The sequence below is a fragment of the Carassius gibelio genome, chromosome B14, assembly GCF_023724105.1.
Source record: "Carassius gibelio isolate Cgi1373 ecotype wild population from Czech Republic chromosome B14, carGib1.2-hapl.c, whole genome shotgun sequence".
Classification (NCBI taxonomy): domain Eukaryota; kingdom Metazoa; phylum Chordata; class Actinopteri; order Cypriniformes; family Cyprinidae; genus Carassius; species Carassius gibelio.
In genome coordinates, this window is record NC_068409.1 from 17,668,292 (window position 1) to 17,693,237 (window position 24,946).

General features: G+C 37.3%; 1 protein-coding gene and 2 long non-coding RNA genes across 17 annotated transcripts in view; 2 read left to right on the forward strand and 1 right to left on the reverse strand.

Annotated features, from left to right (window-relative positions):
- Window positions 1–18,040, forward strand: part of LOC127971191 (mediator of RNA polymerase II transcription subunit 12) — a 34,003-nt gene extending 15,963 nt beyond the window's left edge. For 2 of the 6 annotated variants that reach the window (XM_052574031.1, XM_052574029.1), the window contains exons 22-44: window positions 82–226; window positions 1,803–1,923; window positions 3,347–3,457; window positions 3,564–3,677; window positions 4,570–4,733; window positions 4,941–5,120; window positions 7,084–7,155; window positions 7,230–7,390; window positions 7,556–7,717; window positions 7,854–7,965; window positions 8,051–8,140; window positions 9,956–10,065; window positions 10,142–10,277; window positions 11,474–11,623; window positions 11,707–12,066; window positions 12,825–12,969; window positions 13,118–13,311; window positions 14,274–14,351; window positions 14,446–14,663; window positions 14,748–14,937; window positions 15,244–15,441; window positions 15,765–15,846; window positions 17,642–18,040. In XM_052574031.1, the coding sequence (XP_052429991.1) occupies window positions 82–226; window positions 1,803–1,923; window positions 3,347–3,457; window positions 3,564–3,677; window positions 4,570–4,733; window positions 4,941–5,120; window positions 7,084–7,155; window positions 7,230–7,390; window positions 7,556–7,717; window positions 7,854–7,965; window positions 8,051–8,140; window positions 9,956–10,065; window positions 10,142–10,277; window positions 11,474–11,623; window positions 11,707–12,066; window positions 12,825–12,969; window positions 13,118–13,311; window positions 14,274–14,351; window positions 14,446–14,663; window positions 14,748–14,937; window positions 15,244–15,441; window positions 15,765–15,846; window positions 17,642–17,679 (3,331 nt within the window). In that variant the 3' untranslated portion in view covers window positions 17,680–18,040. Of the gene's footprint in view, window positions 1–81; window positions 227–1,802; window positions 1,924–3,346; window positions 3,458–3,563; window positions 3,678–4,569; window positions 4,734–4,940; window positions 5,121–7,083; window positions 7,156–7,229; window positions 7,391–7,555; window positions 7,718–7,853; window positions 7,966–8,050; window positions 8,141–9,955; window positions 10,066–10,141; window positions 10,278–11,473; window positions 11,624–11,706; window positions 12,067–12,824; window positions 12,970–13,117; window positions 13,321–14,273; window positions 14,352–14,445; window positions 14,664–14,747; window positions 14,938–15,243; window positions 15,442–15,764; window positions 15,847–17,641 lie in introns of all 6 variants that reach the window. The other 4 variants (XM_052574025.1, XM_052574026.1, XM_052574027.1 and 1 more) reach the window with 3 other exon arrangements.
- A 1,747-nt stretch (window positions 18,041–19,787) lies between these two features.
- On the forward strand, window positions 19,788–23,350 carry LOC127970958 (uncharacterized). 2 transcript variants are annotated; one of them, XR_008156719.1, is made up of 3 exons: window positions 19,788–19,994; window positions 22,350–22,404; window positions 22,767–23,350. It is a non-coding gene; the product is annotated as an uncharacterized LOC127970958 (long non-coding RNA). The 2 variants fall into 2 exon arrangements; XR_008156720.1 differs by lacking the exon at window positions 19,788–19,994 and adding an exon at window positions 22,033–22,180.
- Window positions 20,455–22,011, reverse strand: LOC127970957 (uncharacterized). Of its 9 annotated transcripts, none has more exons than XR_008156718.1 (4): window positions 21,900–22,011; window positions 21,671–21,786; window positions 21,109–21,279; window positions 20,455–21,020 (listed from the first exon to the last, which is right to left on the reverse strand). It is a non-coding gene; the product is annotated as an uncharacterized LOC127970957 (long non-coding RNA). The 9 variants fall into 9 exon arrangements; XR_008156711.1 differs by having other exon boundaries at window positions 20,460–21,020; window positions 21,051–21,279; XR_008156712.1 differs by lacking the exon at window positions 20,455–21,020 and having other exon boundaries at window positions 21,021–21,166; window positions 21,222–21,279.
- Window positions 23,351–24,946: the final 1,596 nt, after the last annotated feature.

Genomic DNA, 24,946 nt, shown 5'->3' on the forward strand with positions numbered 1-24,946 from the left:
GTCGCATGAGTCTCTGCTGCATGGCATCTGTAGCTGCGCCTGCTCTCCTGCGGTGAGAAACTGTTGTGTGGTTTGTTTCAGGGTGAATGATATCGGGATCCTGTGCGCCGAGCTGACGGCGTACTGTCGCTCTCTCAGCGCCGAGTGGCTGGGAGTACTCAAGGCTCTCTGCTGCTCCTCCAACAACGGCAACTGTGGCTTCAACGACCTGCTCTGCAACGTTGACGTGAGTCCGCTTTCAATTGTTGCTTTGACTGCTAAAATTTTGTAGCCATGTGATCTCATTTTTAGTATATTAGTGCTGACTAAAACATGTTTCAGTTGTTTTTACTTGTCTTTATGAAAATACTCCATTTTACTACATTCCTATTAGTTTCTTTTGTTAACTAGATGTGTCTCAAGTCAATGGACGATAGGTGAAACATGACTTCTTTTCTTCAGATAACAGTAAAGAAGATTTTTAGCTGAAACCTGGTGCTTGGTGATTAATAAAAGTCAGCGACGACTAGTTTTTTTTAAAAAGTATATCAAGGAACAAAAAATGAGTTATATATTGAGTTCTTATGAAGCAAAACAATCAGTCTGTGCAAGAAACACGAATTATTCTTTTGAACCGGTTGTTTTTGGTGAATGAGTTGATTCAGTTCTCCAAATCAATCTCCAGCAGCACAGATCTACAAGTTACTCGATCAAAACTAACTTTCAGACGCCAGACAGTCACTTTGACTCGAAATGAGCCGAAATAGCGGCGTAACTGATCCTGTGATGAATTAACTTTTTCATTTTCGTTTATTCACTTTATTTGCTTCAGACTTATAAAACATCCACATTTCACACCATTATTGGATGCTTTAATAATATGTGACACGTGCTTTAGTTTGATCTTTGTTATTAAAAATAAGAACAAAGCTGTAAATAAACAGTAGTTTAATCAAGAGCTGCAAGTGACTACTTCTACTAACCATTAATGAAACATTCATGTAAGACGTAACAGATTATGTTTGTATGGATCTCACATACGGAAGACATATTTCACAATAATCGCCAGATTTCATCTTATGCGTGTGCTTTGCAAATGTCAGCGTGATAGTTTTGTTTTCATTAGCATGTGATTTAAAAATCATATTTCACTGCTTTGGACAAAAAGCTTGAATGCTGTGTTTTGCAACATAGATCTACAACTTCAGCTTCAGACGCCCAGAAGTGAGCAGAGAAAAAGGCACTCCTCTCAGAAAACGTACAAATAAAAATCATTTTATATGTTTAATTACTATGTGGAGCATATGAAATGCTAGAAGAGGGCTTAATGAACAAATTTTTTGTGAAAACCTCAAATTTTTCACTTCTTTTCCCTTTGGTTTAACATTAGACCGTGTGGTCATATATTGGAAATATGTTATTGCATATTCACTGCGTCATTGTGTGGTTACATAAACGAACAAGTGAACTGAACAAATTTCATCAAAACTAACGGTCCAACAAGACAGTTTGCATAAAATAATCAGATTTCCAGGTAATACTGCTGTAAATAATTGCACAGACCAATCATTTCACTTCATAAGAACTCAATATATCGTCAGAAGCCACAGATATTCACGTTGCCTTTTATTTTCATTTTAAATTCCTAAAAACATGTTGACTTGCATTGTATCAATCACCACAGTTTCAGCTAAAGATGGCTGCTTTACTGTCTTGAGGGTGTCTAAATCAAGAGCAATTGTTTATTTTTGGGTGAACTATCCCTTTAAATAGCTGTGCTAGATGTTCCTGGTGGTAATTGAATGTGTTTTCTCTTTGAGCAGGTGAGTGATCTGTCTTTCCATGACTCACTGGCGACATTCGTTGCCATCCTGATCGCTCGTCAGTGTTTGTTACTGGAGGATCTGGTGCGCTGTGTGGCCATTCCCTCTCTCCTGAACGCAGGTATGGCTCTTTCAGTTGAAGTCTAATAGTTTTCCACAGCTACCTGTCATACAGACACACAGTCACTGCATACCTCACCCTTGGAGAGGTGCAGTCGTTCAGTTTTTCACAGTTACATAAGAAAGTTCAGAGAAAAATGTGTTTATTTAATCAGGGACAATGCACATTAGTAATACATAGTCATAAAATGTGCCAGATTTAAACAGTGTGGATCATTTTCATCAAAAAAAAGATTTGATAAGTTATAACACTTCACTTAAAGCCTTTGTATACATTGAATTATAAAAGTAGTTTTAATGCATTGATTATGCCTTGTAATGCACCATGTTGTATGATCTCATGAATAATTGCAACCAAAGTTGTTTACATTATAATATTGCAATGCATTATAATATTAAGCTATTCGTTGTTAGAAAGAATAATGCATTAAAATGAATGGCAGTCAAATATTATAATGCATTTTAACTTTTGTTACAATTATTTATGAATATTTATAATGCATTATGAATTCTTTTAGAATGCACTGTTTATAATTTCCTTACCAATTGTTACCAAGATATCCAATACATAAAGCCCAAATTTTAACTATAACCTCCCTATAAATGTTCACACAATTCAGATTTGATGACATTTGGATTTTTCTTTTTTTTTTTTAAGACAATCCACTACCTTTTTATTTTCTGGTGGGATTCTGTTCCATTCAAGGGTTCCTCTACAGCAAATGATAATTTAATAATCTCATTGCAATAATGCAATCACACTAACTCTTGTGTTCCTGTTAATTATAATTTTGAAAAAAAAAATTGTTCATTTACTTAACTCTTATATCATTCCAAACTTGTTCTCACAATGGAGCTATTGAACTTCAACATTGGTAAAATTCATAAAAATACTTCCATCTAAAACCATTCGATAACTGTGTGCAAGAATTTAAAGGGATAGGAAAAAATATATATTTTACTCATTTACCTCACGCCATTTCAAAACATGAGACTTTTATATTCATCTTTCAAACACTAATGAAGAATGAAGTTTTAATATTCTCCATCAAATGTTTGGAAAATTAAAAAAAATACATTGTGAGATGATTCCATGAGAATCCATTTTTATGGTGGTGAACAGATTTTTGCAGATAACAGATAATTCGCTCAACATGCTTGAATCAAAGAGGTTTGTGTTTTGTTTGAGGTTCCATTTACTGTATTTGATTAGCTCTGTCTGTCTGCATTTTCCAACATATGTGTCATTTGGTTTGGAACAACATGAGCAATTCATCACAACGTGTTTGTGTTTGGTTGAACCAAAATCTTAAATCAAGTCTGAGGTTCCTTCTGGGCCAGAAATGATGGGGGCATATTCAGACGATGTTTGTCACACATTCGTGTGTGTGTGTGTGTGTGTGTGTGTGTGTGTGTGTGTGAAGCCTGTAGTGAGCAGGATTCTGAATCTGGAGCCAGACTTACTTGTCGGATCCTGCTTCATCTGTTCAGAACCCCACAGCGCAACCCCTGTCCTCAAGACGGCACCAAATCAGGTAACAGCTCCTTCCAAATAAAGTAAATCAACCTCTCTTTCACACATCCCATCTGAACGACTCTAGACAGTAACTATAACCCTGAGAATAATATTTCTGTCCACAGACAAATCCACAGTGGGCATCCGATCGTCCTGTGACCGACATCTGCTGGCTGCGTCTCAGAACAGCATCGTGGTGGGAGCCGTGTTTGCCGTGTTAAAGGCTGTTTTCATGCTAGGTGAGACTTTGGGTACTTTTCTGTTGTGTATTCACATTTTAGCCAGTTAGAGTGCTGATTAAAGACTTATTTCACACATTTGCTAAAAATAAATAAATATATGTGCTCACTCGTACACCATGCAAGATGTAGATGAGTTTGTTTTTTCATCAGATTTGTAGAAATGTAGCATTGCATCATTGCAGTGAATGGGAGTCCAAACAGCTGATGAAAACCACAATAATTGCACCATTGCAGTCTAACTTGTGAAGCAAAAAGCTTTTGTAACGTCAAACTGTTTCCATAATACTGCTTTCTACAGTAAAATTGGTCTTTTCTGAGCCAGGGGAGAAATATGCATAGAGCATGCACTGATAATAAGCTTAAAAAAACTATTATAACCAAAGATGTGATTGGATTTCGATGGGAACTTTTTCACTGGAGAAACATTTCATTATGGATGTTAGGCTGGTATTTTAACCAGAAGCGACAGTTAAAGGTTAAAACGTCTTAATGATGGGGTTGTTTCCTACAAATGCAGCTTTACAAGACGTTAGACGTATAGACGTGGATTATTGTGATGTTTTTAATCAGCTCTTATTCTGACGGCACCCATTCACTGCAGAGCATCCATTAGTGAGCAAGTGATGCAATGCTACATTTCTCCAAATCTGATGATGAATTTCTGAGTGAACTATTACTTTATAATGTTTTGAAGATCATACAGAAGATTAAACTATAATCCAGTAAATGCAAAACAACACAAGAAGACCAGCAAAGGCATTAGATGATTAAGTAGAGGAGAAGAAAGCAAGTTGTTGTGGGAGAAGGAGCTAATGGGATCCAGCTGGTAGTTAATGCATTCAGAATTGATCAGTCCTTAAAAACTGTGACTCTGTGTGTATTTCTCCAGGAGATGCTGAGCTGAAGGGTTCAGGCTTCTCCCACTCTGCTGGACTGGACGACATCGGAGAGGATGACATGGGCTCCAAAAAATCCGGAGGACGTAACGTCTCGATTGAAACGGCCAGTCTGGTGGTTTACGCCAAGTATGTGCTGAAGAGCATCTGCCAACAGGTGAGCGTTTCAAGCGGATCATATCCTCATCCTCCAGGGATTCTAGCATTTTTGAGTGACTTCCAAACCACTGGCTTATAAATGAGAAAATGCGTCACCTAAAGACTCTAAAAGTGATCAAAGATCAGCAGCACACTGCTCCCTTCAAGTTGAAAAATTTAACTCTTCGCTTAAGATTTAATTCATCTGATTTTCTCTGTGGTTCAGGAGTGGGTTGGAGAGCGGTGTCTGAAGTCTCTGTCGGAGGACAGCAGTGCTCTGCAGGATCCAGTGCTGGTGAACATCCAAGCTCAGCGCTTACTGCAGCTCATCTGTTACCCGCACAGACATCTGGACAGCGAGGAGGGCGAGAATCCTCAGAGACAGCGCATCAAACGCATCCTGCAGGTCACACGCTCTCACATGACCCCATCAGGCCTCTAACATTGGGATTTACATTGTTGCTTTAGCAAAGTATCTAACATTGAATTAATTAGGCTGCCAAACTAAAATGACTGAGGAACCGATTTTTTAATTTAAATAGTAGGGATGCGCCGAAATGAAAATTCTCAGCCAAATCCAAACAAAATGAAACAAATTTCCCCCCATGTAGGTCTATTTTGCCTTTTTTTTTGTTTACCTTTGCATTAATTTAATTGCCTAATTGAGCTTTTTACTGTTTTTTTTTCTCCGTGCTTTTCAAATAAACAAATCAATTACAAAACAACTATTTATTAAAATATTTACTTATTTTATTTACTGATTTTTTTTTTTTACATTCTAGCAGACATTGTACCAACAGAGCACTATTTAACTTAGTTAAGTTAGTAAAATATTATTTTTGGACATTTGAATCAGGCATGCATTTTTTACCGTACAAATAAAGGCAGCCTTGTTAAGCGGATATTTTTTTTACATTTAAAACATTAGAATAGATTACACATCCCAATTTGAATACAATGTGTGAAGGTTAGAATAAATGTATTATTGTCTTTTGTTTTATCTTATTTTACAGAATAACAGTAAAATTCCAATACTATCATTTATGAATGTTGATGGAGTTGCTGCTTTTTCTCTGATTTTATTTTGGCAGAAACCCACAGGAAGATCTCAGTGCTTCTTTTTTTTGACAAACAGCATGCACATTTTTTTATTATTCTCATTATGAATTTGGGAAGATGTGTAGCACACATCACATTGTCACATGCCTTAAAAAAATTCATAAAAATGTTACCGAACAATTAATGAATATCCAGTTCAGTTCAGTTGTGCGTGCATTAGAAAATATAACATTCTGCAGTTTATTTACTAATAATTTGAGGTAATTACACAATTTTAGTCATCATACATAACCTCTTCTCTCATCGGAGACGTGATGCAGCACTAAACAATCTCTCTTGATGTCAGTGCTTTGTCTTTCTCTGATAGTTTTAAATACTTTCACACTGCCGACATGTTTACTGCATTATTGCATGCCTCTGTTTGATTGCGTTAGTTATAATTTGCTACATATTATTTATATATTTTTTGCTATTCTTGGCTAATATTCGATGCATCCCTAATAAATAGACAACGGTTTTATTCAGAGGTGTGTCTAACTGATTTATTTAAAAATGTATCACCTGAACGTATTTTAGAATTTTCGTCTTGTGTACATCTGAAATGTCTTTTAGAACCTTTTGCTAATTGAATACCTTGCATAATTTATTCAGAGATGGCCATGAAAAGAGCCTTGATGCTGGCATGGCATTAAAAAGTGAATATATTATTAAAATTAATTAGGCTTTCTATTCAAATGTGTCTCAGAGCAGCTCAGTTCACAATAAAGGCAGAAAACTCGGGTCTCTGCATGTGCTGTGATAATTTAATTTTATTATTATATTTAAGTGGTTTGGCTTCCTTAAAAATGCGAGAGAGAATGTGATGTGGACTGACACTGTCACAACAGAAAAATTGGTTTTTAGTCCACGTTAAAGCACTGTAAACAAACTGAAAAACGATTTTTATAACGTTAAGATGATTTGGTGTCCACCCACCCACCAAAATGTACTGAATATTTATACACATTTAGTGAGGAGTGCTCTAGAAACCTGTTTGAAAACAGTCATTGATTTTGCAGATCCATTTGGTGATGCACTTGTGTACATGAAGGGTGTTTTAAACACAACTCTCTGCGATGGAAGAGCAACAGACGATGAACAAGAACTTAATTATTCAATTTTGAACCCTTTAGCCTTTTAGCCATTAATGACTTGTGCAGCTCATTATTCAGGATTGGTGTTCATCTTCATAGACGATTAACATCCAGCTGGGGCTCTTAAGCTCAGATTGCTTTAAAAGCTCCATATCCCGTCTGTTTTTCTGCTTACAGAACATGGACCAGTGGACGATGAGACAGTCCTCTCTCGAGCTGCAGCTCATGATCAAGCAAAGCTCGAATAACGTAAGAGTTCATCTCCTCATGATGATTTCTTGTGTTTTCTTTAAGGTTTGTACATCTGAACCCACTCTTTACAGGAGCTGTATTCTCTTCTGGAGAACATAGCCAAGGCCACCATCGAAGTTTTCCAGAAGTCTGCTGAGATGAACTCTAGTAACCCTTCCTGGAATGGCTCTGCGGTTTCCAGCAGCTCCGTCTCTAATACCAACAGTGCCAGCAAACTCAAACCTGTGCTCAGGTCGGTGACCCCAATCATTGCTTTGAGCTTTTATTTTCTTCCAGCTTGATGGACTGGCCTTCTCTTCTTCAAACAACAGCAATCTGTGTTCCTATCAGTGTCTGAGAAGAGAGCGCTGCCCTGTGTGTTTCTCTCACACTGATGTTGTTGTTGTGTTTCCTCCAGTTCCTCCGAGCGTTCAGGGGTCTGGTTAGTGGCTCCTCTGATTGGGAAGCTGCCCACCTCGGTGCAGGGTCACGTGTTGAAGGCTGCGGGTGAAGAACTGGAGAAGGGACAGCACCTGGGTCCCTCCTCGAGGAAAGAAAGAGATCGACAGAAACAAAAAAGGTACTCGATTTTTAAGCTGCTGCAACATTTAAACGGTTGCATTTCTCCTGATGTCTAACGCCTCAAATGTACCTAAACATGTTGAAAAGCCTTGGATTGTAAATTTAGCATTTTTGCATTTTCTCTTCTCTTTCAGTATGTCTCTCCTGAGCCAGCAGCCCTTCCTCTCTCTGGTGCTGACGTGTCTCAAGGGACAAGACGAGCAGAGAGAGGGTCTCCTGACTTCCCTCTACAGCCAAGTCCAGCAGGTACATCATCAACACACACCGTGTCACTGTCAGATAAATGCATCTCCTCTCTTTGGCCTGATGTGATGTATTCCTCTCCTGTCAGATTGTGACTAACTGGCGTGAGGACCAGTACCAGGACGACTGCAAGGCCAAGCAGATGATGCACGAGGCCTTGAAGCTGCGACTCAATCTGGTGCGCAACCGTTATCTCTTTCTCTCATTCATCATGTGCCTTCAGGCTGACTAATGAAGTACAGTCTCTGTGTTGATCTGCCTCTCATCAATCTTGTTTCCTTGTATTGTGTTTATAAGGTTAAACTCGCCGAGATGTAGGGGTTGGGTATCGAAAACTGGTTCCATTTCAGATATTTCAAAGAACCGGGTATTTAATAAGACGTGCATTTCGGTACTGCTTAACGATTCCTTTTTTTTTTTACAATTATTTAAGTGCAGGAACGGAAAGACCTTGTCCGTTCCCAAACCGTTCTGTGCATTTCCACTACAGAAAAAAAACTGACTTCTTTCATGTTTATTGACCAGTATGCAGCAAACTCCGTCAGTATAATATCATAAACACAGACGTGCTTGTCTTAAGTGAACCTGAACAGATGAGCAAGAAAACACACGTGTACAGTATTTTTATATCTGTGTGCGTTCGGTGTTAAAAAGACATCAGCTGCCTGTCAATAATGTTAATTGAAGAACTAAAGAAAATCATTCACTGATCTAGACTGAATATCTTTAATATCTTCAATAATCTAGATTTTATGAAATAAAACTATGCAGTGATTTTACGCTTTTAATTACAGTATCTGTACCTGAAATTTGGTTCAGTTGTAATATGTGGTCGACCGATATTGTGTTTTTTTTGACTGCCGATATCTTGGAAAGCGGATATCGAGCCGATATAATTTTATTTATTTTAATTGATATTTCAGAAATTGTTAATCATTTGAAAATGGTTTAAAAAATAAATTTGTAAAATAAACATACTTTAGATGAAAAAAACATATTTTCAACAAATGAATAAAATACATTTAAAGGAAGTAATCTGTAGCCAACAGGGTACTCCGTATTCTGGGAAGTTTGTGTGCATTGGTAATCATATTTTTTCAAATAAAGCCAACTAACTCATTTTACACACAGTGAAAATGACATGAATATGACAGCGGGCACATGCATAAAGCACAGCATAATTTGAAATCACAAATTTAATGTTTAAAGCATTCAATCTGCACCAAAAGTCATGCAGAGAACAAGCGATCATACTGGATACATGCACACTTCACAAGATCTCACAGCTCGATTCGACTAAATTTGCAAGGTTTGTGAAATTAAATGTTCATTAGTCATTAAAAGATTCATTTAAATGATGTAAATGCATATTTGCTTGATGTTGACGGCAAACGAGAAAGTATTTTTAATGTTTGCCTTTCTATTACTGATCATATAAAAGCAATCGTTATAATACTTTTTGTATACATTTTGATTCTTTTGTTTAACCGTTCTATCGAATATTATTAGACAGATTCTATATGTATTGGACAGAACTGTTAACGACGACAACGAACAAAATAAAAGCGCCTTCAAAATAAAAGTCCCGCCTCAACACATCGGCCAAACAGAAAAAAACGTATCGGCTGATGCCGATATAAAAAAAATGCTAAATATCGGCCGATATATCGGTTGATCACTAGTTATTTATTTATTTATGCGATTGCTAATTTATGTTTTATTCCTATTTACTTGTCTTTAACTCTTTAACATTTGAAATTTATTTGTTTTTGCTGTAGTATTTTGTTAAAAGCATTGGCAAAAGTTCCTCTTGTGAGAGTTCTGTTGGTTTGCAAAAAGCTTTTTTTTTAATTATTATTATTATTATTTCTGGAATCTAAACTAGGAATTTATAAGAATCAGAAACAATACAATTCAAATGGTACCCAACCCTTCCAAGATGTGGTGAAACTGCACTGAGCTGATTTGTTGTTTGGTGTCTCGTGGTCTGTAGGTGGGAGGGATGTTTGATACAGTGCAGCGCAGCACACAGCAGACGACGGAGTGGGCGGTGCTTCTGCTGGACATCATCAGCAGCGGCACAGTGGACATGCAGTCTAACAAGTGAGATCCGACACAGTCTCTGATCAACCTGTGCCATACTCTCTTAATTTGAATGATGTTTGTTGTTTTCCTTTAGTGAGCTCTTCACTACGGTGTTAGACATGCTGAGCGTGTTGATTAATGGCACTCTGGCGGCTGACATGTCCAGCATCTCTCAGGGCAGTATGGAGGAGAATAAGAGGGCCTACATGAACCTGGTCAAGAAGCTCAGGGTGAGACTGAGCAATACTGACTCTGTTTAGAAAACCAGAATAGGCTTTACTTAGTCAATTCAATAAGGAGCACAGAGAATTTGAAAGATGAGACTTTGATTTATTAAAGTGCAAAGCTTATTGTGAATATTGGGTGACTGGTGCGCTATAAATAACTAAAGGACATAAAGATGTGAAATATTATTTCCAATCATTTATATGTCTATAAAACAGCATATAAACAGTCACCTAACTTTATTTATCTCAGTATAAGACAACAGTATAACTTAAGTTAACGAGTATATTATGAGTTTCCTCAAAGTACTATGATTTTAATCTCATAATGCTATGATTTTAGTAATATTTTGACATTATTCTTAAAATGTTACAACTTTAATTTCACAATGCTTTGACATCATTCTCAAAACATTGACTTTTTTCTTAAATTATTACGCTATTCTCAAAATGACACGTCTGTTTTCTTAATTCTTTAAATTCATATTGCCATGACTTTCTTAAAGTATTAAGACCTTATTCTCTTACTTTAATCTCGTAATCTTTGATTTTTTATTTTGTATTATTGTTTATGTGGCACTAAAAAGCTGTTATATTATTCAGCAAAGCAAATAAGTATATTAAAATAATTTCTGAAGATCAAGTGACACTGAAGACTGGAGGAATGATGCTGACAATTTAGCTTTGCATCAGATTTAAGATATATTCATATAGAAAATGGTTATTTTGAATTGCAATTATATTTGACTTTTTACTGTATTTTTACTAAATGCATGTATTTTTACTAAACAAATGCGTGTATTTTTACAAAAGAAATGCGTGTATTTTTACAAAAGAAATGCGTGTATTTTTACTAAAGAAATGCATGCATGTATGTTTACTAAATAAATGCATGCATGTATGTTTACTAAATAAATGCATGCATGTATGTTTACTAAATAAATGCATGCATGTATGTTTACTAAATAAATGCATGCATGTATGTTTACTAAATAAATGCATGCATGTATGTTTACTAAATAAATGCGTGTATGTTTACTAAATAAATGCAGTCAAAAGTGAGGATAAGAGAAGCATCTTCTAAAACTGCACAAAACCCCTCTGAACTTACAGCAACTGTAGTAAGCAACATTTTATCAATGCATTAACTTTGCACAGGCATGAGGCACTCATTATTCTTCTGGAAATGCTTTTCCTTGCAGAAAGAGCTCGGTGACCGTCAGTCCGAGAGCTTGGAGAAAGTGCGTCAATTGCTGCCTCTTCCCAAACAGACTCGTGATGTTATCACCTGTGAGCCCCAGGGGTCACTCATTGACACGAAGGGCAACAAAATTGCTGGATTCGAAAAAGAGGTACGTAGCACATCATAGGTGTGGTAGCGCTGCTCCACTTAAGGCCATTCGCTCACCTTTACACTGTGATTTCTCACACACAGGGTCTTCAGGTGTCGACTAAGCAGAAGATCTCTCCTTGGGACGTGTTCGAGGGTCTGAAGCACTCGGCTCCGCTGTCCTGGGGCTGGTTTGGGACCGTGCGGGTCGACCGCAAAGTCACCAAGTATGAGGAGCAGCAGCGGCTCCTGCTTTACCACACTCACATAAAGCCCAAACAGCGCAGTTACTATCTGGCACCCCTCAATCTGCCCCAAGAGGAGGAAGAGCCACCCACACCTGTGCCTCCTGAGCCGGACAAGAAGGTGGATCCTGGGAAGCCGGAGAAGAGCGTCTCTAATGTCGCACCTGACACCGCAAAGAAGAAAAAGAAAAAGAAACAGACATCTGCAAATAAACAAGAGGTACATATGAGGGGAAATAATTCATTTCATGTAGATCCTTTAGAAGTATTTTTCTTTAGTCTTTCCCTGTTTGTGTTTATAAAAACATAAAGAAGTTCCAAGCCACAGCAGCATTTTTGATCATTTTCACAAAATGTTAATGTCCCTTAAAGTGTGTTATTGTATAAATATCTGAATGTGCAATATGTCACGAGAGAACCAGAACATCTGATTTTAAACAAACAAACAAAAAAAATAATTGTAGCTTCATGCATTCTTTTTTTTTTATCAGCAATGTGGGGAAGTTTTATATAAAGGGACATTTCAAAAAACAAGTTTTTGTAAAAGACTCAATCTGGATCAAAGTCGATCGCTTCCATCAAAATCCCCAAAACTTCACAGTCTTATACCACTTCCGGAGTCAGCATTTTACTTTAAGATTAGGGAGATTTGATATTTGTGACCCTGGAGCACAAAAGCAGTCTTAAGTCTCTGGGGTGTCTTTGTAGCAATAGCCAAAAAAACATTGCATGGGTCAAAATTATAGATTTTTCTTTTATGCCAAAAATCATAAGGATATTAAGTAAACATCATGTTCCATGAAGATATTTTGTAAATGTCGTACCGTAAATGTATCAAAACTTAATTTCTGATTAGTAATATGCATTGCTAAAAATTCATTTGGACAACTTTAAACGTGATTTTCTCAGTATTTAGATTTTTTTTGCACCCCCAAGAGTTAAAAAGTCTTATGTTTTCTGTAATTTCCTGTGGTTTAGGAGTACAAGCCGCACAACCCAGTCATGCAGTACATGCCGGGCATGGCTCCTGATCTGATGAACATGAGCCAGTCAAACATGCCTTTCCGAATGGGCTACCAGGCTCCAATGAACATATATGCCCAAAACCAGCCTCTGCCACCAGGTCAGTGCATGCCTTTTAACCTCTTCGACTGTTTAACCTCAGAAAGTAGTTGTTTCAGTCATTTTAGCACCATGATATGCATGTTGGACATCATACATATATATATATTTAGTTGTCTTTTATGTTTTTTTCGTGTTCTCCACCTAAGGAGGCCCCGGTTTAGAGCCAACTTTCCGTCCCAGGGGTCCTATGGGCAAAATTCTTCAACGTCCCACCTACAGCATGACTAGCATGCAGGGTCCTGGCATGGTCAACATTACAGGAATGGACAAGCCGTTCCAGATGGGCTACAAGCCGTCCCCGAACATGCCTCAGGGGCAGATTCTCCGTCAGCAGCTACAGGTCAGACTGGTGAGTCTGGTTTTACTGATCAAGACCCCAGACCAAAAACACACATGGTTTTCCTTGTATGTTGTCTTATTAGTTATCTGCTTTGTCCTTTTAGTACATGTCCTGTAATTTGTGGTGATTGCTAAAGCAAACATGTACTGCAGAGGGCCCCACACATTTTTAGGACTCATGACTTGACTTGGAGCAGTCTGACATCATACGTTACCATTTTTCAAGTCCAAACCTTGCTTCATATACAAGCCAACAACAAATGGTGATAAAATAACAGGGTTGACAGGTCTGCAAAAGAAAACCAGCCCATGTTTTAATCAGAACTAGCACAATTATGTATTTTCTGCAGTTTCCCCCTACACTTGGGGTCCCTTTCATCCAAATAGTGTAAAACTGCAGTGTTATTATTCTTGACTTGATTGCATGTAAATGGTTTAAATATGTGGATATGGTGGTCCATTTAAACCACTAAATAAAACAAAAAAATTTTTAAATAAAATTGCAATCTTTTGTATCTCACAATTCAGATTTTTTTCTCCCTCAGAATACGGGATAGAAATTGACTTTTTTCTTGCAATTGCCAGTTTATATCTTTTTTTAATCAATTTTGACTTTTTTTCTCCGAATTGTGCGAAACTCATAATTGTGAGTCCAGTTATGAGGGAAAAAAACTAACTTATTTTAAGTTTGCATCTCACAATTCTGACTTTTTAAAACAGAATTGCAACTTTATAGCACTTTTTTGGAAAAAATTTGAAAAAATGGGTTGCACCTACAGTAAAGTTTGAAAACCACTGATGTAGACCATCAAGGAGATCAATGAGCAAGCAACATCTGTGTTTTTTTGTTTATGTTTTGTCTCCTAGTGGTTTGTGAATGTTTAATTCAGAACTGTTGGATGATCATTTTCAAGACATGGAAGGCATTTATGTTTTTTTAACGCTCTGTTTGCACTTATCTAGAATCATAATCATTTACTTGGACAGCAGATTAGACAGGTGGCACCTAATCAACAGTATCCATCGATGCAGCCCACACAGGCAAGTATAGACAAATTTGCAGTGTTGATATGTTCAGCATTCACTGAGACCTGGAGATAACGGCCCATATCTCTGTAATCAAAATCTTTCCCAGGGTTACACCACGTACGGCTCACAATTGGGGATGCCGCCGCACCCCTCCCAGCCCGGGGGAATAGTTTCTTCCTCGTACGGTAACCCGGGCTTCCAGGGACATCCTGGCACAAACCCAGCCATGGTGGACTCTCTCAGGCAAATGCAGCAGAGGCCTAGTGGCTACGTGCATCAACAGGCTCCTGCAGGATACGCACACACAATGCAGAACACGCAAAGGTCAGTCTGCCTACCACTCCAAAAGTGCCTCCTGCTGGCAAAACCCTACTTTGAAGTCAGCTCAACTTTCACCATCTGTTACAGGTTTTCCCATCAGTCCATGCAGCAGACGCCAATGATGCAGAGCCTGGCTCAAGGTCACATGGGACCACAGGGCATGCACCCCAACATGAGGCCCAATCAGATGATGGAGCAGCAGCAGCAACAACAACAACAACAACAAGCCCAGCAGCAGCAGCAACAGCAGCTGATCAGACAGCATCCAGTTCATCGAGTACGTACACCACACACCCCAATGCATTGTGGTAGAGATGGATGATTAATCCAAAAGAAATCGAAACTTTTGGCATGGCATTATTCATTTATATTCATTGCATAATTATTTTCTTTATTATTTTCACTCTTAATAGTTGAGTATTTACAGTGTGAACCTGAAAAAAATAAAAATAATAATCGTAATCGAGGTGATGTGTTCAATCAATCAAGGTTTTGATTTTAGATTTATATCGCCCAGCCATAAATTTTGGAATACTGCACATTTCACAGATTCACCTGTAATGTTATTGTATTTGTCTTGCAGCAGCAGGTGCAGCAGCAGGTGCAACAGCAGCAGGTTCAGCAACAAGTGCAACAGCAGCAGCAGCATCAACAGCAGCAGCAGCAGCAGCAGGTTCAACAGCATCAACAGCAGCAGCAGCAGGTTCAGCAGCAGCAGGTTCAACAGCAGCAGGTGGCAGCAGCCCAGCCTCCCGCTCAGGCCCTGGGGATGCAGCCCATGGTGAGATTACGTACTTTTAAAATGCACCATGTACTGAAACACAAATGGGTGAGGAGATGAGTAAATGGAAGCCATTGGAAGCAAGCAGAGTGCAGCTGTTTCTGAAACACGCTGTGTTATCTGTTAAAAACTAAGCTCAGAATTGATTCAAGAGAGAATCGCCATGCATTTAGAAAATCTCTGAATTGATGCATAATCATTTTTCAAATCGCGATGCATTGATTCACTGTCACAGCCCTAGTACATAGACATTACACAACAGTTCTAAAGGCTTCTGTGGCTTTCTGTACATTCTGAATATTTTCTTCTGTATTTTGTCTCAGTTCCCTCGGCAAGGCATGCAGCAGACCCAGCAGCAGCAGCAGACCGCAGCACTGGTCAGACAGCTCCAGCAGCAGCTCTCAAGTATGCTTCAATATTTACATTACTCTGTTTCAAACCTCCAACAGTTTTCAAATGCTCATGACAGGACATTGGACCATATTAACATGAATCCTTATTTCTTGCGGGTCTGTCCCCTTATAGTCTACTAAATGTTAGTCAATTTTGGCTTATCATTTGTTAGTGAAATTTCTTAGTAGTTTGTCATTTGAAATTTGTTTTTCCTGGTAATCAAATGAAGGCATAAATTAATTCAGTTCTTCTTGTAATCCAATGAAAATTACACCCTTACATTTTTTGGCAAACAACGTGGTGCACAACAGGTGTGCTGTTAAAATTGTGTGTATATACAGGTGCATCTCAAAAAATTTGAATGTTGTGGAAAAGTTCATTTATTTCAGTAATTCAACTCAAATTGTGAAACTCGTCTTTTAAATAAATTCAGTGCACACAGACTGAAGTAGATGAAGTCTTTGGTTCTTTTAATTGTGATGATTTTGGCTCACATTTAACTAAAACCCACCAATTCACTTCCTCAACAAATTTGAATATTTTGACAAGCCAATCAGCTCATCAACTCAAAACACATGCAAAGTTTTCCTGAGCCTTCAAAGTGGTCTTCTGCTGACCCACTTTTTGAAGATGCTGATTTCATTTTCCAGCAGGATTTGGCACCTGCCCACAGGTATTACAGGTACGTTAAAGTTGGTTAAATGACCATGGTGTTGGTGTGCTTGACTGGCCAGCAAACTCACCAGACCTGAACCCCAGAGAGAATCTATGGGCTATTGTCAAGAGGAAGATGAGAAATAAGAGACCAAACAATGCAGATGAGCTAAGGGTCCTTCCAGATCACTTCAGCAGTGCCACAAACTGATCACCTCCATGCCACGCCGAATTGAGAGAGTAATTAAAGCAAAAGGAGCCCCTACCAAGTATTGAGTTCATGTACAGTAAATGAACATACTTTCCAAAAGGCCATCAATTTTTTTTTTCTTGGTCTTATGAAGTATTCTGATTTGTTGAGATGATGAATTGGTGGGTTTTTGTTAAATGTGTGCCAAAATCATCACAATTAAAAGAACTAAAGACTTAAATTTCTTCAGTCTTTGTGCTTTGAATTTATTTAATACACGAGTTTCACAATTTCCACGACATTCTAATTTCTTGAGATGCACCTGTACTTCTTTAAAAAAAAATGTTTAATATCCATTTTACTAGTAGTAGTAGTATTAAGAAATACATTGTTGTTCAAAAGTTATACATTTCTGTCACAGTTTCATCAAGTTAAACTTAACTTTTATTATGACGAGTTGCTGAGAGGACCTTTTAAGTTTGTGTGAGTATATGACATGAAATTAAACTATCAAATGCTTATGAAGTGATTCTCAGAGCAGTTCTGGAGTTGACGTATGTTTATATATATTAATGTTTTGGGAATACTGTGGCTTAATTTGCTCAGAGACATGCAGAACTTGCAGGATTTATATTTTTAAAAAAATTGGAATTTAATGTGCAGACTCCTGATTCATTTTATTCCATTCAAAAATTTTCCAATTTTGACATTACATATATAGAAAAATCTGTTCTCATGACTGGATTTTGCAATTCGGTGCATTGTGGAAATAAAATTCATAAAAATATGCAACTAGTAGTCATTTAATCCACCAGTCGAGTCGACTAGGAAAACCCCAGCGTTTTATTTAAATTCATGCTTTTTAGATTTAATTGTTTTCATTCTTAGTGCTGTTCTTGACCAATGCAAAGAAAGTAAAAATGTGTCGTTTTCTTTATTGAAATGGCGTTTTTGTTTCTCTAGGTACTCAACCGGGACAGAACACCAACTCCTATTTCTGAGAGCATCTGAATGCATTTCACCAGTGATGAAGACTAGTTTAGTCCATGTTAGAGGATTCTCTCCGAGTCTGAAGTAGAGTTGTTGTTTTCTGAAAGGATTCATTCCGGGGTGAACCATGGAAGAGTTTATGATGTAAAAAAAAAAAAAGTAAAGGAGAGTATAAGAATATTGCAACCTTGTTTATTTTATTTCGATTTGTACATTTTTCAGTTTTCGTGTGTTTCTAATTAAAGAAATCATGTCAGTTTGTTGTGCATTGTAGAGCGTGTGACCTTAAATCACTGTCTGCTTCGATTTCTGTGCAACCACAACACCATTATTATATTTTACTGCATTAAATCATGGTAAGGTTCAAGAATTTATTACGATTTTGACTCGTCTCTATCTCAAACCATCCACACTGAATTTCTAAATGGCATCCAATGGGTTAATCACGTTCCTGAGACTCTTGGACATCTTATCCTTCACCGTACGGTGAGAGTGAACATATATAAAGTCTGATAGACAGAACATGTAACTGTCATCAACAATCATCCTCATGCAAGGGACCCTCAGGTTAGCAGCTATCTAAACAGTTAAAGTATAAGACCCTCATCGTTTTAAATTAAAAATCTGATGCTATGTATCATACCAATGTTAAATATTATTTGGAAAATATTTAGTTTCTGTTTTTCTTTTTTAACTCACTTCAGTACCACACTGTTAGTCCTCTTATTAATATATATATATATATATATATATATATATATATATATATATATATATAAATTTTTTTTTTTTTTTCTTGTATACTTTAGACTCATTTAATAATCTAATCATTTAAAAATTTTATACAGAATTTTTGTATCAGCTTTTTATAGTTCACTTATATTTTAGTCTTTTATATAGGTTTACTAATATATATTTGAATTTATTTTTTTAATTTCACTTTTATATACCTTGTATAATTTAGTTTTTCACTTTTTAGTTTACGTTTATTATTTCTTAATCATTTTTTCTAATCAAAACGTGAATAACCTAGCCTTATTTTTGATTATTTTAATCAAATTTTTAGTGTACTCCTATATTTAACTTAATCTGTATTTTATTTTTATCTAATTTCGTTTACTAAAACTAATTATTTAAATAAATATATAATTATTTTTTTATTTATTATGTTTATTTTTGCTTAAACTTTATAAAGTTTATGAGTACAGAAGCGAAATGAAATTGAGCGGAAGTAGGAAGTCTGACATAGGCTAATTATTTACAGGCTATTAACAAAAATCTGTCTCTAAACCTCTTTTCTCTTTATTAAAAGTTGATCTAGACAAATACATGATAGAAACAAATGTTTTGCAAACTCCGAAGCCCCGATCAAATGATTCGTGAAACGCGCTTCGGAGTCCCGATCTGAATCAAATGTTGATCTGAATCAAATGTTCTGAATCAAATGTTTTGCAAACTCCGAAGCCCATATCAAATGATTCGCGAAACGTGATTCGGAGTCGCGATCTGAATCAAATGTTTTGCGAACTCCGAAGCCCCGATCAAATGATTCGCGAAACGTGATTCGGAGTCGCGATCTGAATCAAATGTTTTGCGAACTCTGAAGCCCAGATCAACTGTTTCGCGAAACGTGATTCGGAGTCGCGATCTGAATCAAATGTTTTGCGAACTCCGAAGCCCCGATCAAATGATTCGCGAAACGTGATTCGGAGTCCCGATCTGAATCAAATGCGAACTCGCTCTGATGCCTCAGATTGTGGTTAATCTTGCAGATCATGACTTATATGTACTCTTCCTCTCCCTGCAGTTTGGTAATATCAAGATTCAATCGATCAAATGATTCGCGAAACACGCTTCGGAGTCCCGAATTGAATCAAATGTTTTGCGAACTCGCTCCGAATCTCAAGTTATTTTCCAGTGAAAGCCTATAGCGTTCATTCGCTTGCCGAAAAATGGCGGAGACCAAAAGTATTCAGATGTGTGCCTTTGTGTTCTAATAAAAAAAAAAGCATTGAAAAAAAACATTATTTATCATTTCGTAGTTTTCCCACCAACGAAAATAAAAAAAGCGTTGACATTGGGCTATAAGGCAGAGGAGGAGGCGATTACTGTGAGGAAAGGTACTTTAGTGTGTGCTATTCACAGAGGAGGAGGTCCGTGTCCAACCGGAGTACGGCCGATCTCGTACCGTGGGCTGTGCCTTCCAGGTTTGCGTGGAAAAGTTGCGGAGACGTTAAATCACGCGTCAAAACGGGATGTTTGTGGTGCATAGCAGTAAATGTCGAGATGGTGCTGGAGCACGATTACAACAGCCGTCCAGTCCCAGGTGAGTGTAATGTGTTAACTAAAACAATAACTTATTAAAAGCTTACCGGCAACTATAGACATTAATCAAATATAGTATGTTTTATTTGTATTGTTAGATGTAACGTTATATATTTAATGTAGCACATGGTAGCAGTTATGCTAACAGTCGAGCAGGTTAGTGAAGCGGCGTTCTTATACTTTTGCCATCATCCTTTTATACTGGTTTCTTAAGTCACACAAAATTAACAAAGACATTTAAAGTTATCAATAAAATCCACAACAATGTAGGAAATACGAGCAGTTGAACAAACATCTGTTGTACAAGCAGAATTAAAATTATTTTATAATAGTTTGTAGGTTTAACTTTGTGTTAAACATAACACTTTAATATAAACAAACTAATACATGTATTGTTGTTTGCTTTATGTTAATTAAGTGCTCTTGCTTAGGCATGGGAAAAATAAAGGAGCTGGAAAAAACACCTGCTACTGACATCAGCATCATCTACTCAATTCAATTCAAGTTTATTTCTATAGCGCTTTTTACAATACAAATCAACTTTACAGAATATTATGTTTCTAAAATATTTAGTAGTAGCTTATGTTGGTGACTGTCAGTTTGTGCACGTTTGACAGGGTTTTTAGAAAAATTAATACAAGACGTAGTCAGCCAGACGATGAACATTATTAATATTATTAATTAATTATTATTATATGATGCGGTCACACTTGTAGCAATATTTGTTAGTTCTGTTTGTTGATTCAGGGTTAGCATCCTCTGGGGTCCTCTGAGGGTCAGCATCTCTTCTCAGGTGTTCTGGATCCAGACTGGAGCTTGTGTAAATCCTAGTTACTACGGGATGAAGATCCCGTGGCAAAACATAGAAACAAAATAGAGACATCATTAACATGCTGCTGATCCAACAAAGTAATATTTGTTTAACCCAAGCTAATGAATAAGAATGCACATTTGATCAGATGCAACCACACTCACAATTTAAGAGATACATTATTCGAATGCTTGGCGAAAGAGATGCGTTACTCATCTGCTAGTGACATCAGCATCATCTACACACCTGCTAGTGACATCATGCTCCTCCTCACCTGCTAGTGACATCAGCATCATCTACACACCTGCTAGTGACATCATGCTCCTCCTCACCTGCTAGTGACATCAGCATCATCTACACACCTGCTAGTGACATCATGCTCCTCATCTGCTAGTGACATCAGCATCATCTACACACCTGCTAGTGACATCATGCTCCTCCTCACCTGCTAGTGACATCAGCATCATCTACACACCTGCTAGTGACATCATGCTCCTCATCTGCTAGTGACATCAGCATCATCTACACACCTGCTAGTGACATCATGCTCCTCATCTGCTAGTGACATCAGCATCATCTACACACCTGCTAGTGACATCATGCTCCTCATCTGCTAGTGACATCAGCATCATCTACACACCTGCTAGTGACATCATGCTCCTCATCTGCTAGTGACATCAGCATCATCTACACACCTGCTAGTGACATCATGCTCCTCCTCATCTGCTAGTGACATCAGCATCATCTACACACCTGCTAGTGACATCATGCTCCTCATCTGCTAGTGACATCAGCATCATCTACACACCTGCTAGTGACATCATGCTCCTCCTCACCTGCTAGTGATATCAGCATCATCTACACACCTGCTAGTGACATCATGCTCCTCCTCACCTGCTAGTGACATCAGCATCATCTACACACCTGCTAGTGACATCATGCTCCTCCTCACCTGCTAGTGACATCAGCATCATCTACACACCTGCTAGTGACATCATGCTCCTCCTCATCTGCTAGTGACATCAGCATCATCTACACACCTGCTAGTGACATCATGCTCCTCATCTGCTAGTGACATCAGCATCATCTACACACCTGCTAGTGACATCATGCTCCTCCTCACCTGCTAGTGACATCAGCATCATCTACACACCTGCTAGTGACATCAGCATCATCTACACACCTGCTAGTGACATCATGCTCCTCCTCACCTGCTAGTGACATCAGCATCATCTACACACCTGCTAGTGACATCATGCTCCTCCTCACCTGCTAGTGACATCAGCATCATCTACACACCTGCTAGTGACACCATGCTTCTCTTCGCCTGCTAGTAACTTGTCTGCTTTGTGATAAGCACATTTTGCTATTTTCTAGTAAGTTTAAGCTTTTGTTACCTTCTTCACCAGGATTTTAACCAACATTATACATATAATCTTTCACATACTTCTCAGTGTGCTTTTTTTTTTTTTTTGCTGAATTTAATGCTTAGATTTTAGGAGGAAAATTTAAGTCAGAAATTTTTTATCTGCAATATCGTATTAGATTCTGAACACATCAGAAATCACCAACCCCTCCTGACATATCTTTCCAGTTTGGGGTAGGTATGTGGCAACAATATAACATAAATAACAATAAGATATAATTAATTGAAGCATGACTTATTGGGGTAACTGTTTTTTCTTGTAATAGAACACTATAGAACTACATTCACTATAGAACAGGAACATCATTTGTTGGTTAATTCTCCATGCCTATTTTCTCCCTAGCAAAAAAATGAATGTATATGCCAAAGTAGAATTCATCAACTTTAGCTGTGATCTCTGTGATCAGCTCATCATCTCTCCATACCCTCTCCACATGGAAGTCACCTCTGGTAACTTGTCACAAGATCACACCAGGTTAACTAAGCCCATAACCATCAGCTGACCGTAAAATGACAATTGTGTGTTTCTTTCTCAGTTTTGCATGGTCCCCAATAAACTCAACATGGGATGCCTCTCCGATTTCTTTCACATCAGGGCACTTAACCTCTACCAGGCCACAGAGAGGTTCTTCATTTGGGTCCACCACTTTGCCATCTGCACCAAGGTGTGGAGCATCAGGGTGGATGATGAGACCAGATGGAAGAACGTTAATGTCAAAGGTCTCCTCATAGCGGTGAAGAACCTCTGGCTCAAGTTTTAATCCTCTACACATCACTCTCTAGAGACCCTGACAGATGTTTACAAGCACTGTTTAATGCAAGATATAAATGCATTTAACCTGCAATTACAACTGCATAATGTTTTGATGTTTTAATCCCAAAATGTTGAATACTGATATTTGCAATGATAAAAGAAAGTGCTTTAAGAGGTGAAATTAAAAACTCCAATATCTAGACAATCATGAATTGTAACATCACTTCCTTTAATGTTTTTACTTTACAGTTGATATGAAATTTGTTTAAATGTTAAATTTGTAAAAAAAAGTATTACATGTTTAAATGAAATGCTTATACAAAATAAATACGTAGTTAACTTTAAAGTATATCTACATTTCTTGCTTTCATACATGGTCATATGAAAAATTTGCCGTACTTAAGTGGCAGATTTCTGCCATTTACTGGAAACCATTTAAAATTACAAATTTAAACAAAAGCACTATATGAACATTCTGAGTGATTTTATTACACTAATATACAATCAGACATCCCAATTTCTGTTTTGGTAAAGTCATTAAGTGTCATGTCATTTAGATGAATTAGAATTTAATTTAGGGTCCTGAAATACCCTGAACACTGCACAGAGGTTAAGATGACCATTGCTACATAAAATACAAATTGAAAGTCATCCTATTTTGTTTTAATTTTCCCTTACTAAATAATAAGAAACGCGATTCGGAGTCCCGATCTGAATCAAATATTTTGCGAACTCCGAAGCCCCGATCAAACGATTCGCGAAACGCGATTCGGAGTCCCGATCTGAATCTTTGCGAACTCGCTCCGAAGCCCCAATCAAATGATTCGCGAAACGTGCTTCGGAGTCCCGATCTGAATCAAATGTTTTGCGAACTCCGAAGCCCCGATCAAACGATTTGCGAAATGCGATTCGGAGTCCCGATCTGAATCAAATATTTTGCGAACTCGCTCCGATGCCTCAGATTGTGGTTAATCTTGCAGATCATGACTTATATCTACTCTTCCTCTCCCTGCAGTTTGGTAATATAAAGATTCCTCTTTTGAACTCCCACCTCTTCTGTGGGTTTTATTGTTCTGATGAGATGAAACAGCTATGGAAACAGCGTGGCTCCCAGACGCGCGCGAGAGAACATCCGGGACAGCGCTGTCATACCTGCGTTCACCTAAAAGAAAAGGTCCAACAAATATTCCCAACTTTGCAATTAATTGCACTTAAATTGCATTTAACATGCACAAATTGACCTTATTTCTTAAAGCAGGCAAATCCCAACTGTTTTAGTCATTGAAACCTTTTTCGCCTATGTATTTACATGAAGTACCTCTGAGATTTTAATATTAAGATTAATAGGCTATTTTTATTACTAGCCTATGCCATTTGCATGATCATTGTTCTCTGAGATTTGTTAATGGTCACATGACATGCGGGTAAACAAATAAAATATTTCAATTTTTAGGAAGTGTTTTACTTTGATGTTATTTAAAAATGACTTATTACATTTATTATTAATTAATTATTAACTTTCAATTAAACTCACAAACCTCAGTTTTGGAAACCTTGACCTAATGCACTTCATATTTTTAATGCATACAAAGAAAGGTATATATCTTTCTCTCTGTATTTTTATATCGGTGTGGTGCAAGATTACTCTGTTTAAATCAAACGATTAAGTCAAAAGTAATATATATATATTATCTAAAATGTGTAATGTAATTGATTATGTTAACTACAATTTCTATAATGTCAATAATAAAATAATATACAATGTTATAAAAAAGTGCGTATTTAATATTTAAAAGCCACTGGTAATAACTACAATATAGACTAAATTCAATATTTTTTGTTAATAAAAAAATTATTATGTTCAGATCAGCACACAATTTATTTTAATCTCAGATTAAAATCTTAAAACCAATAGGAAAATCTGAATTTGAAAGTGGCTGTGAAATTCAAATCAAGGTTTTT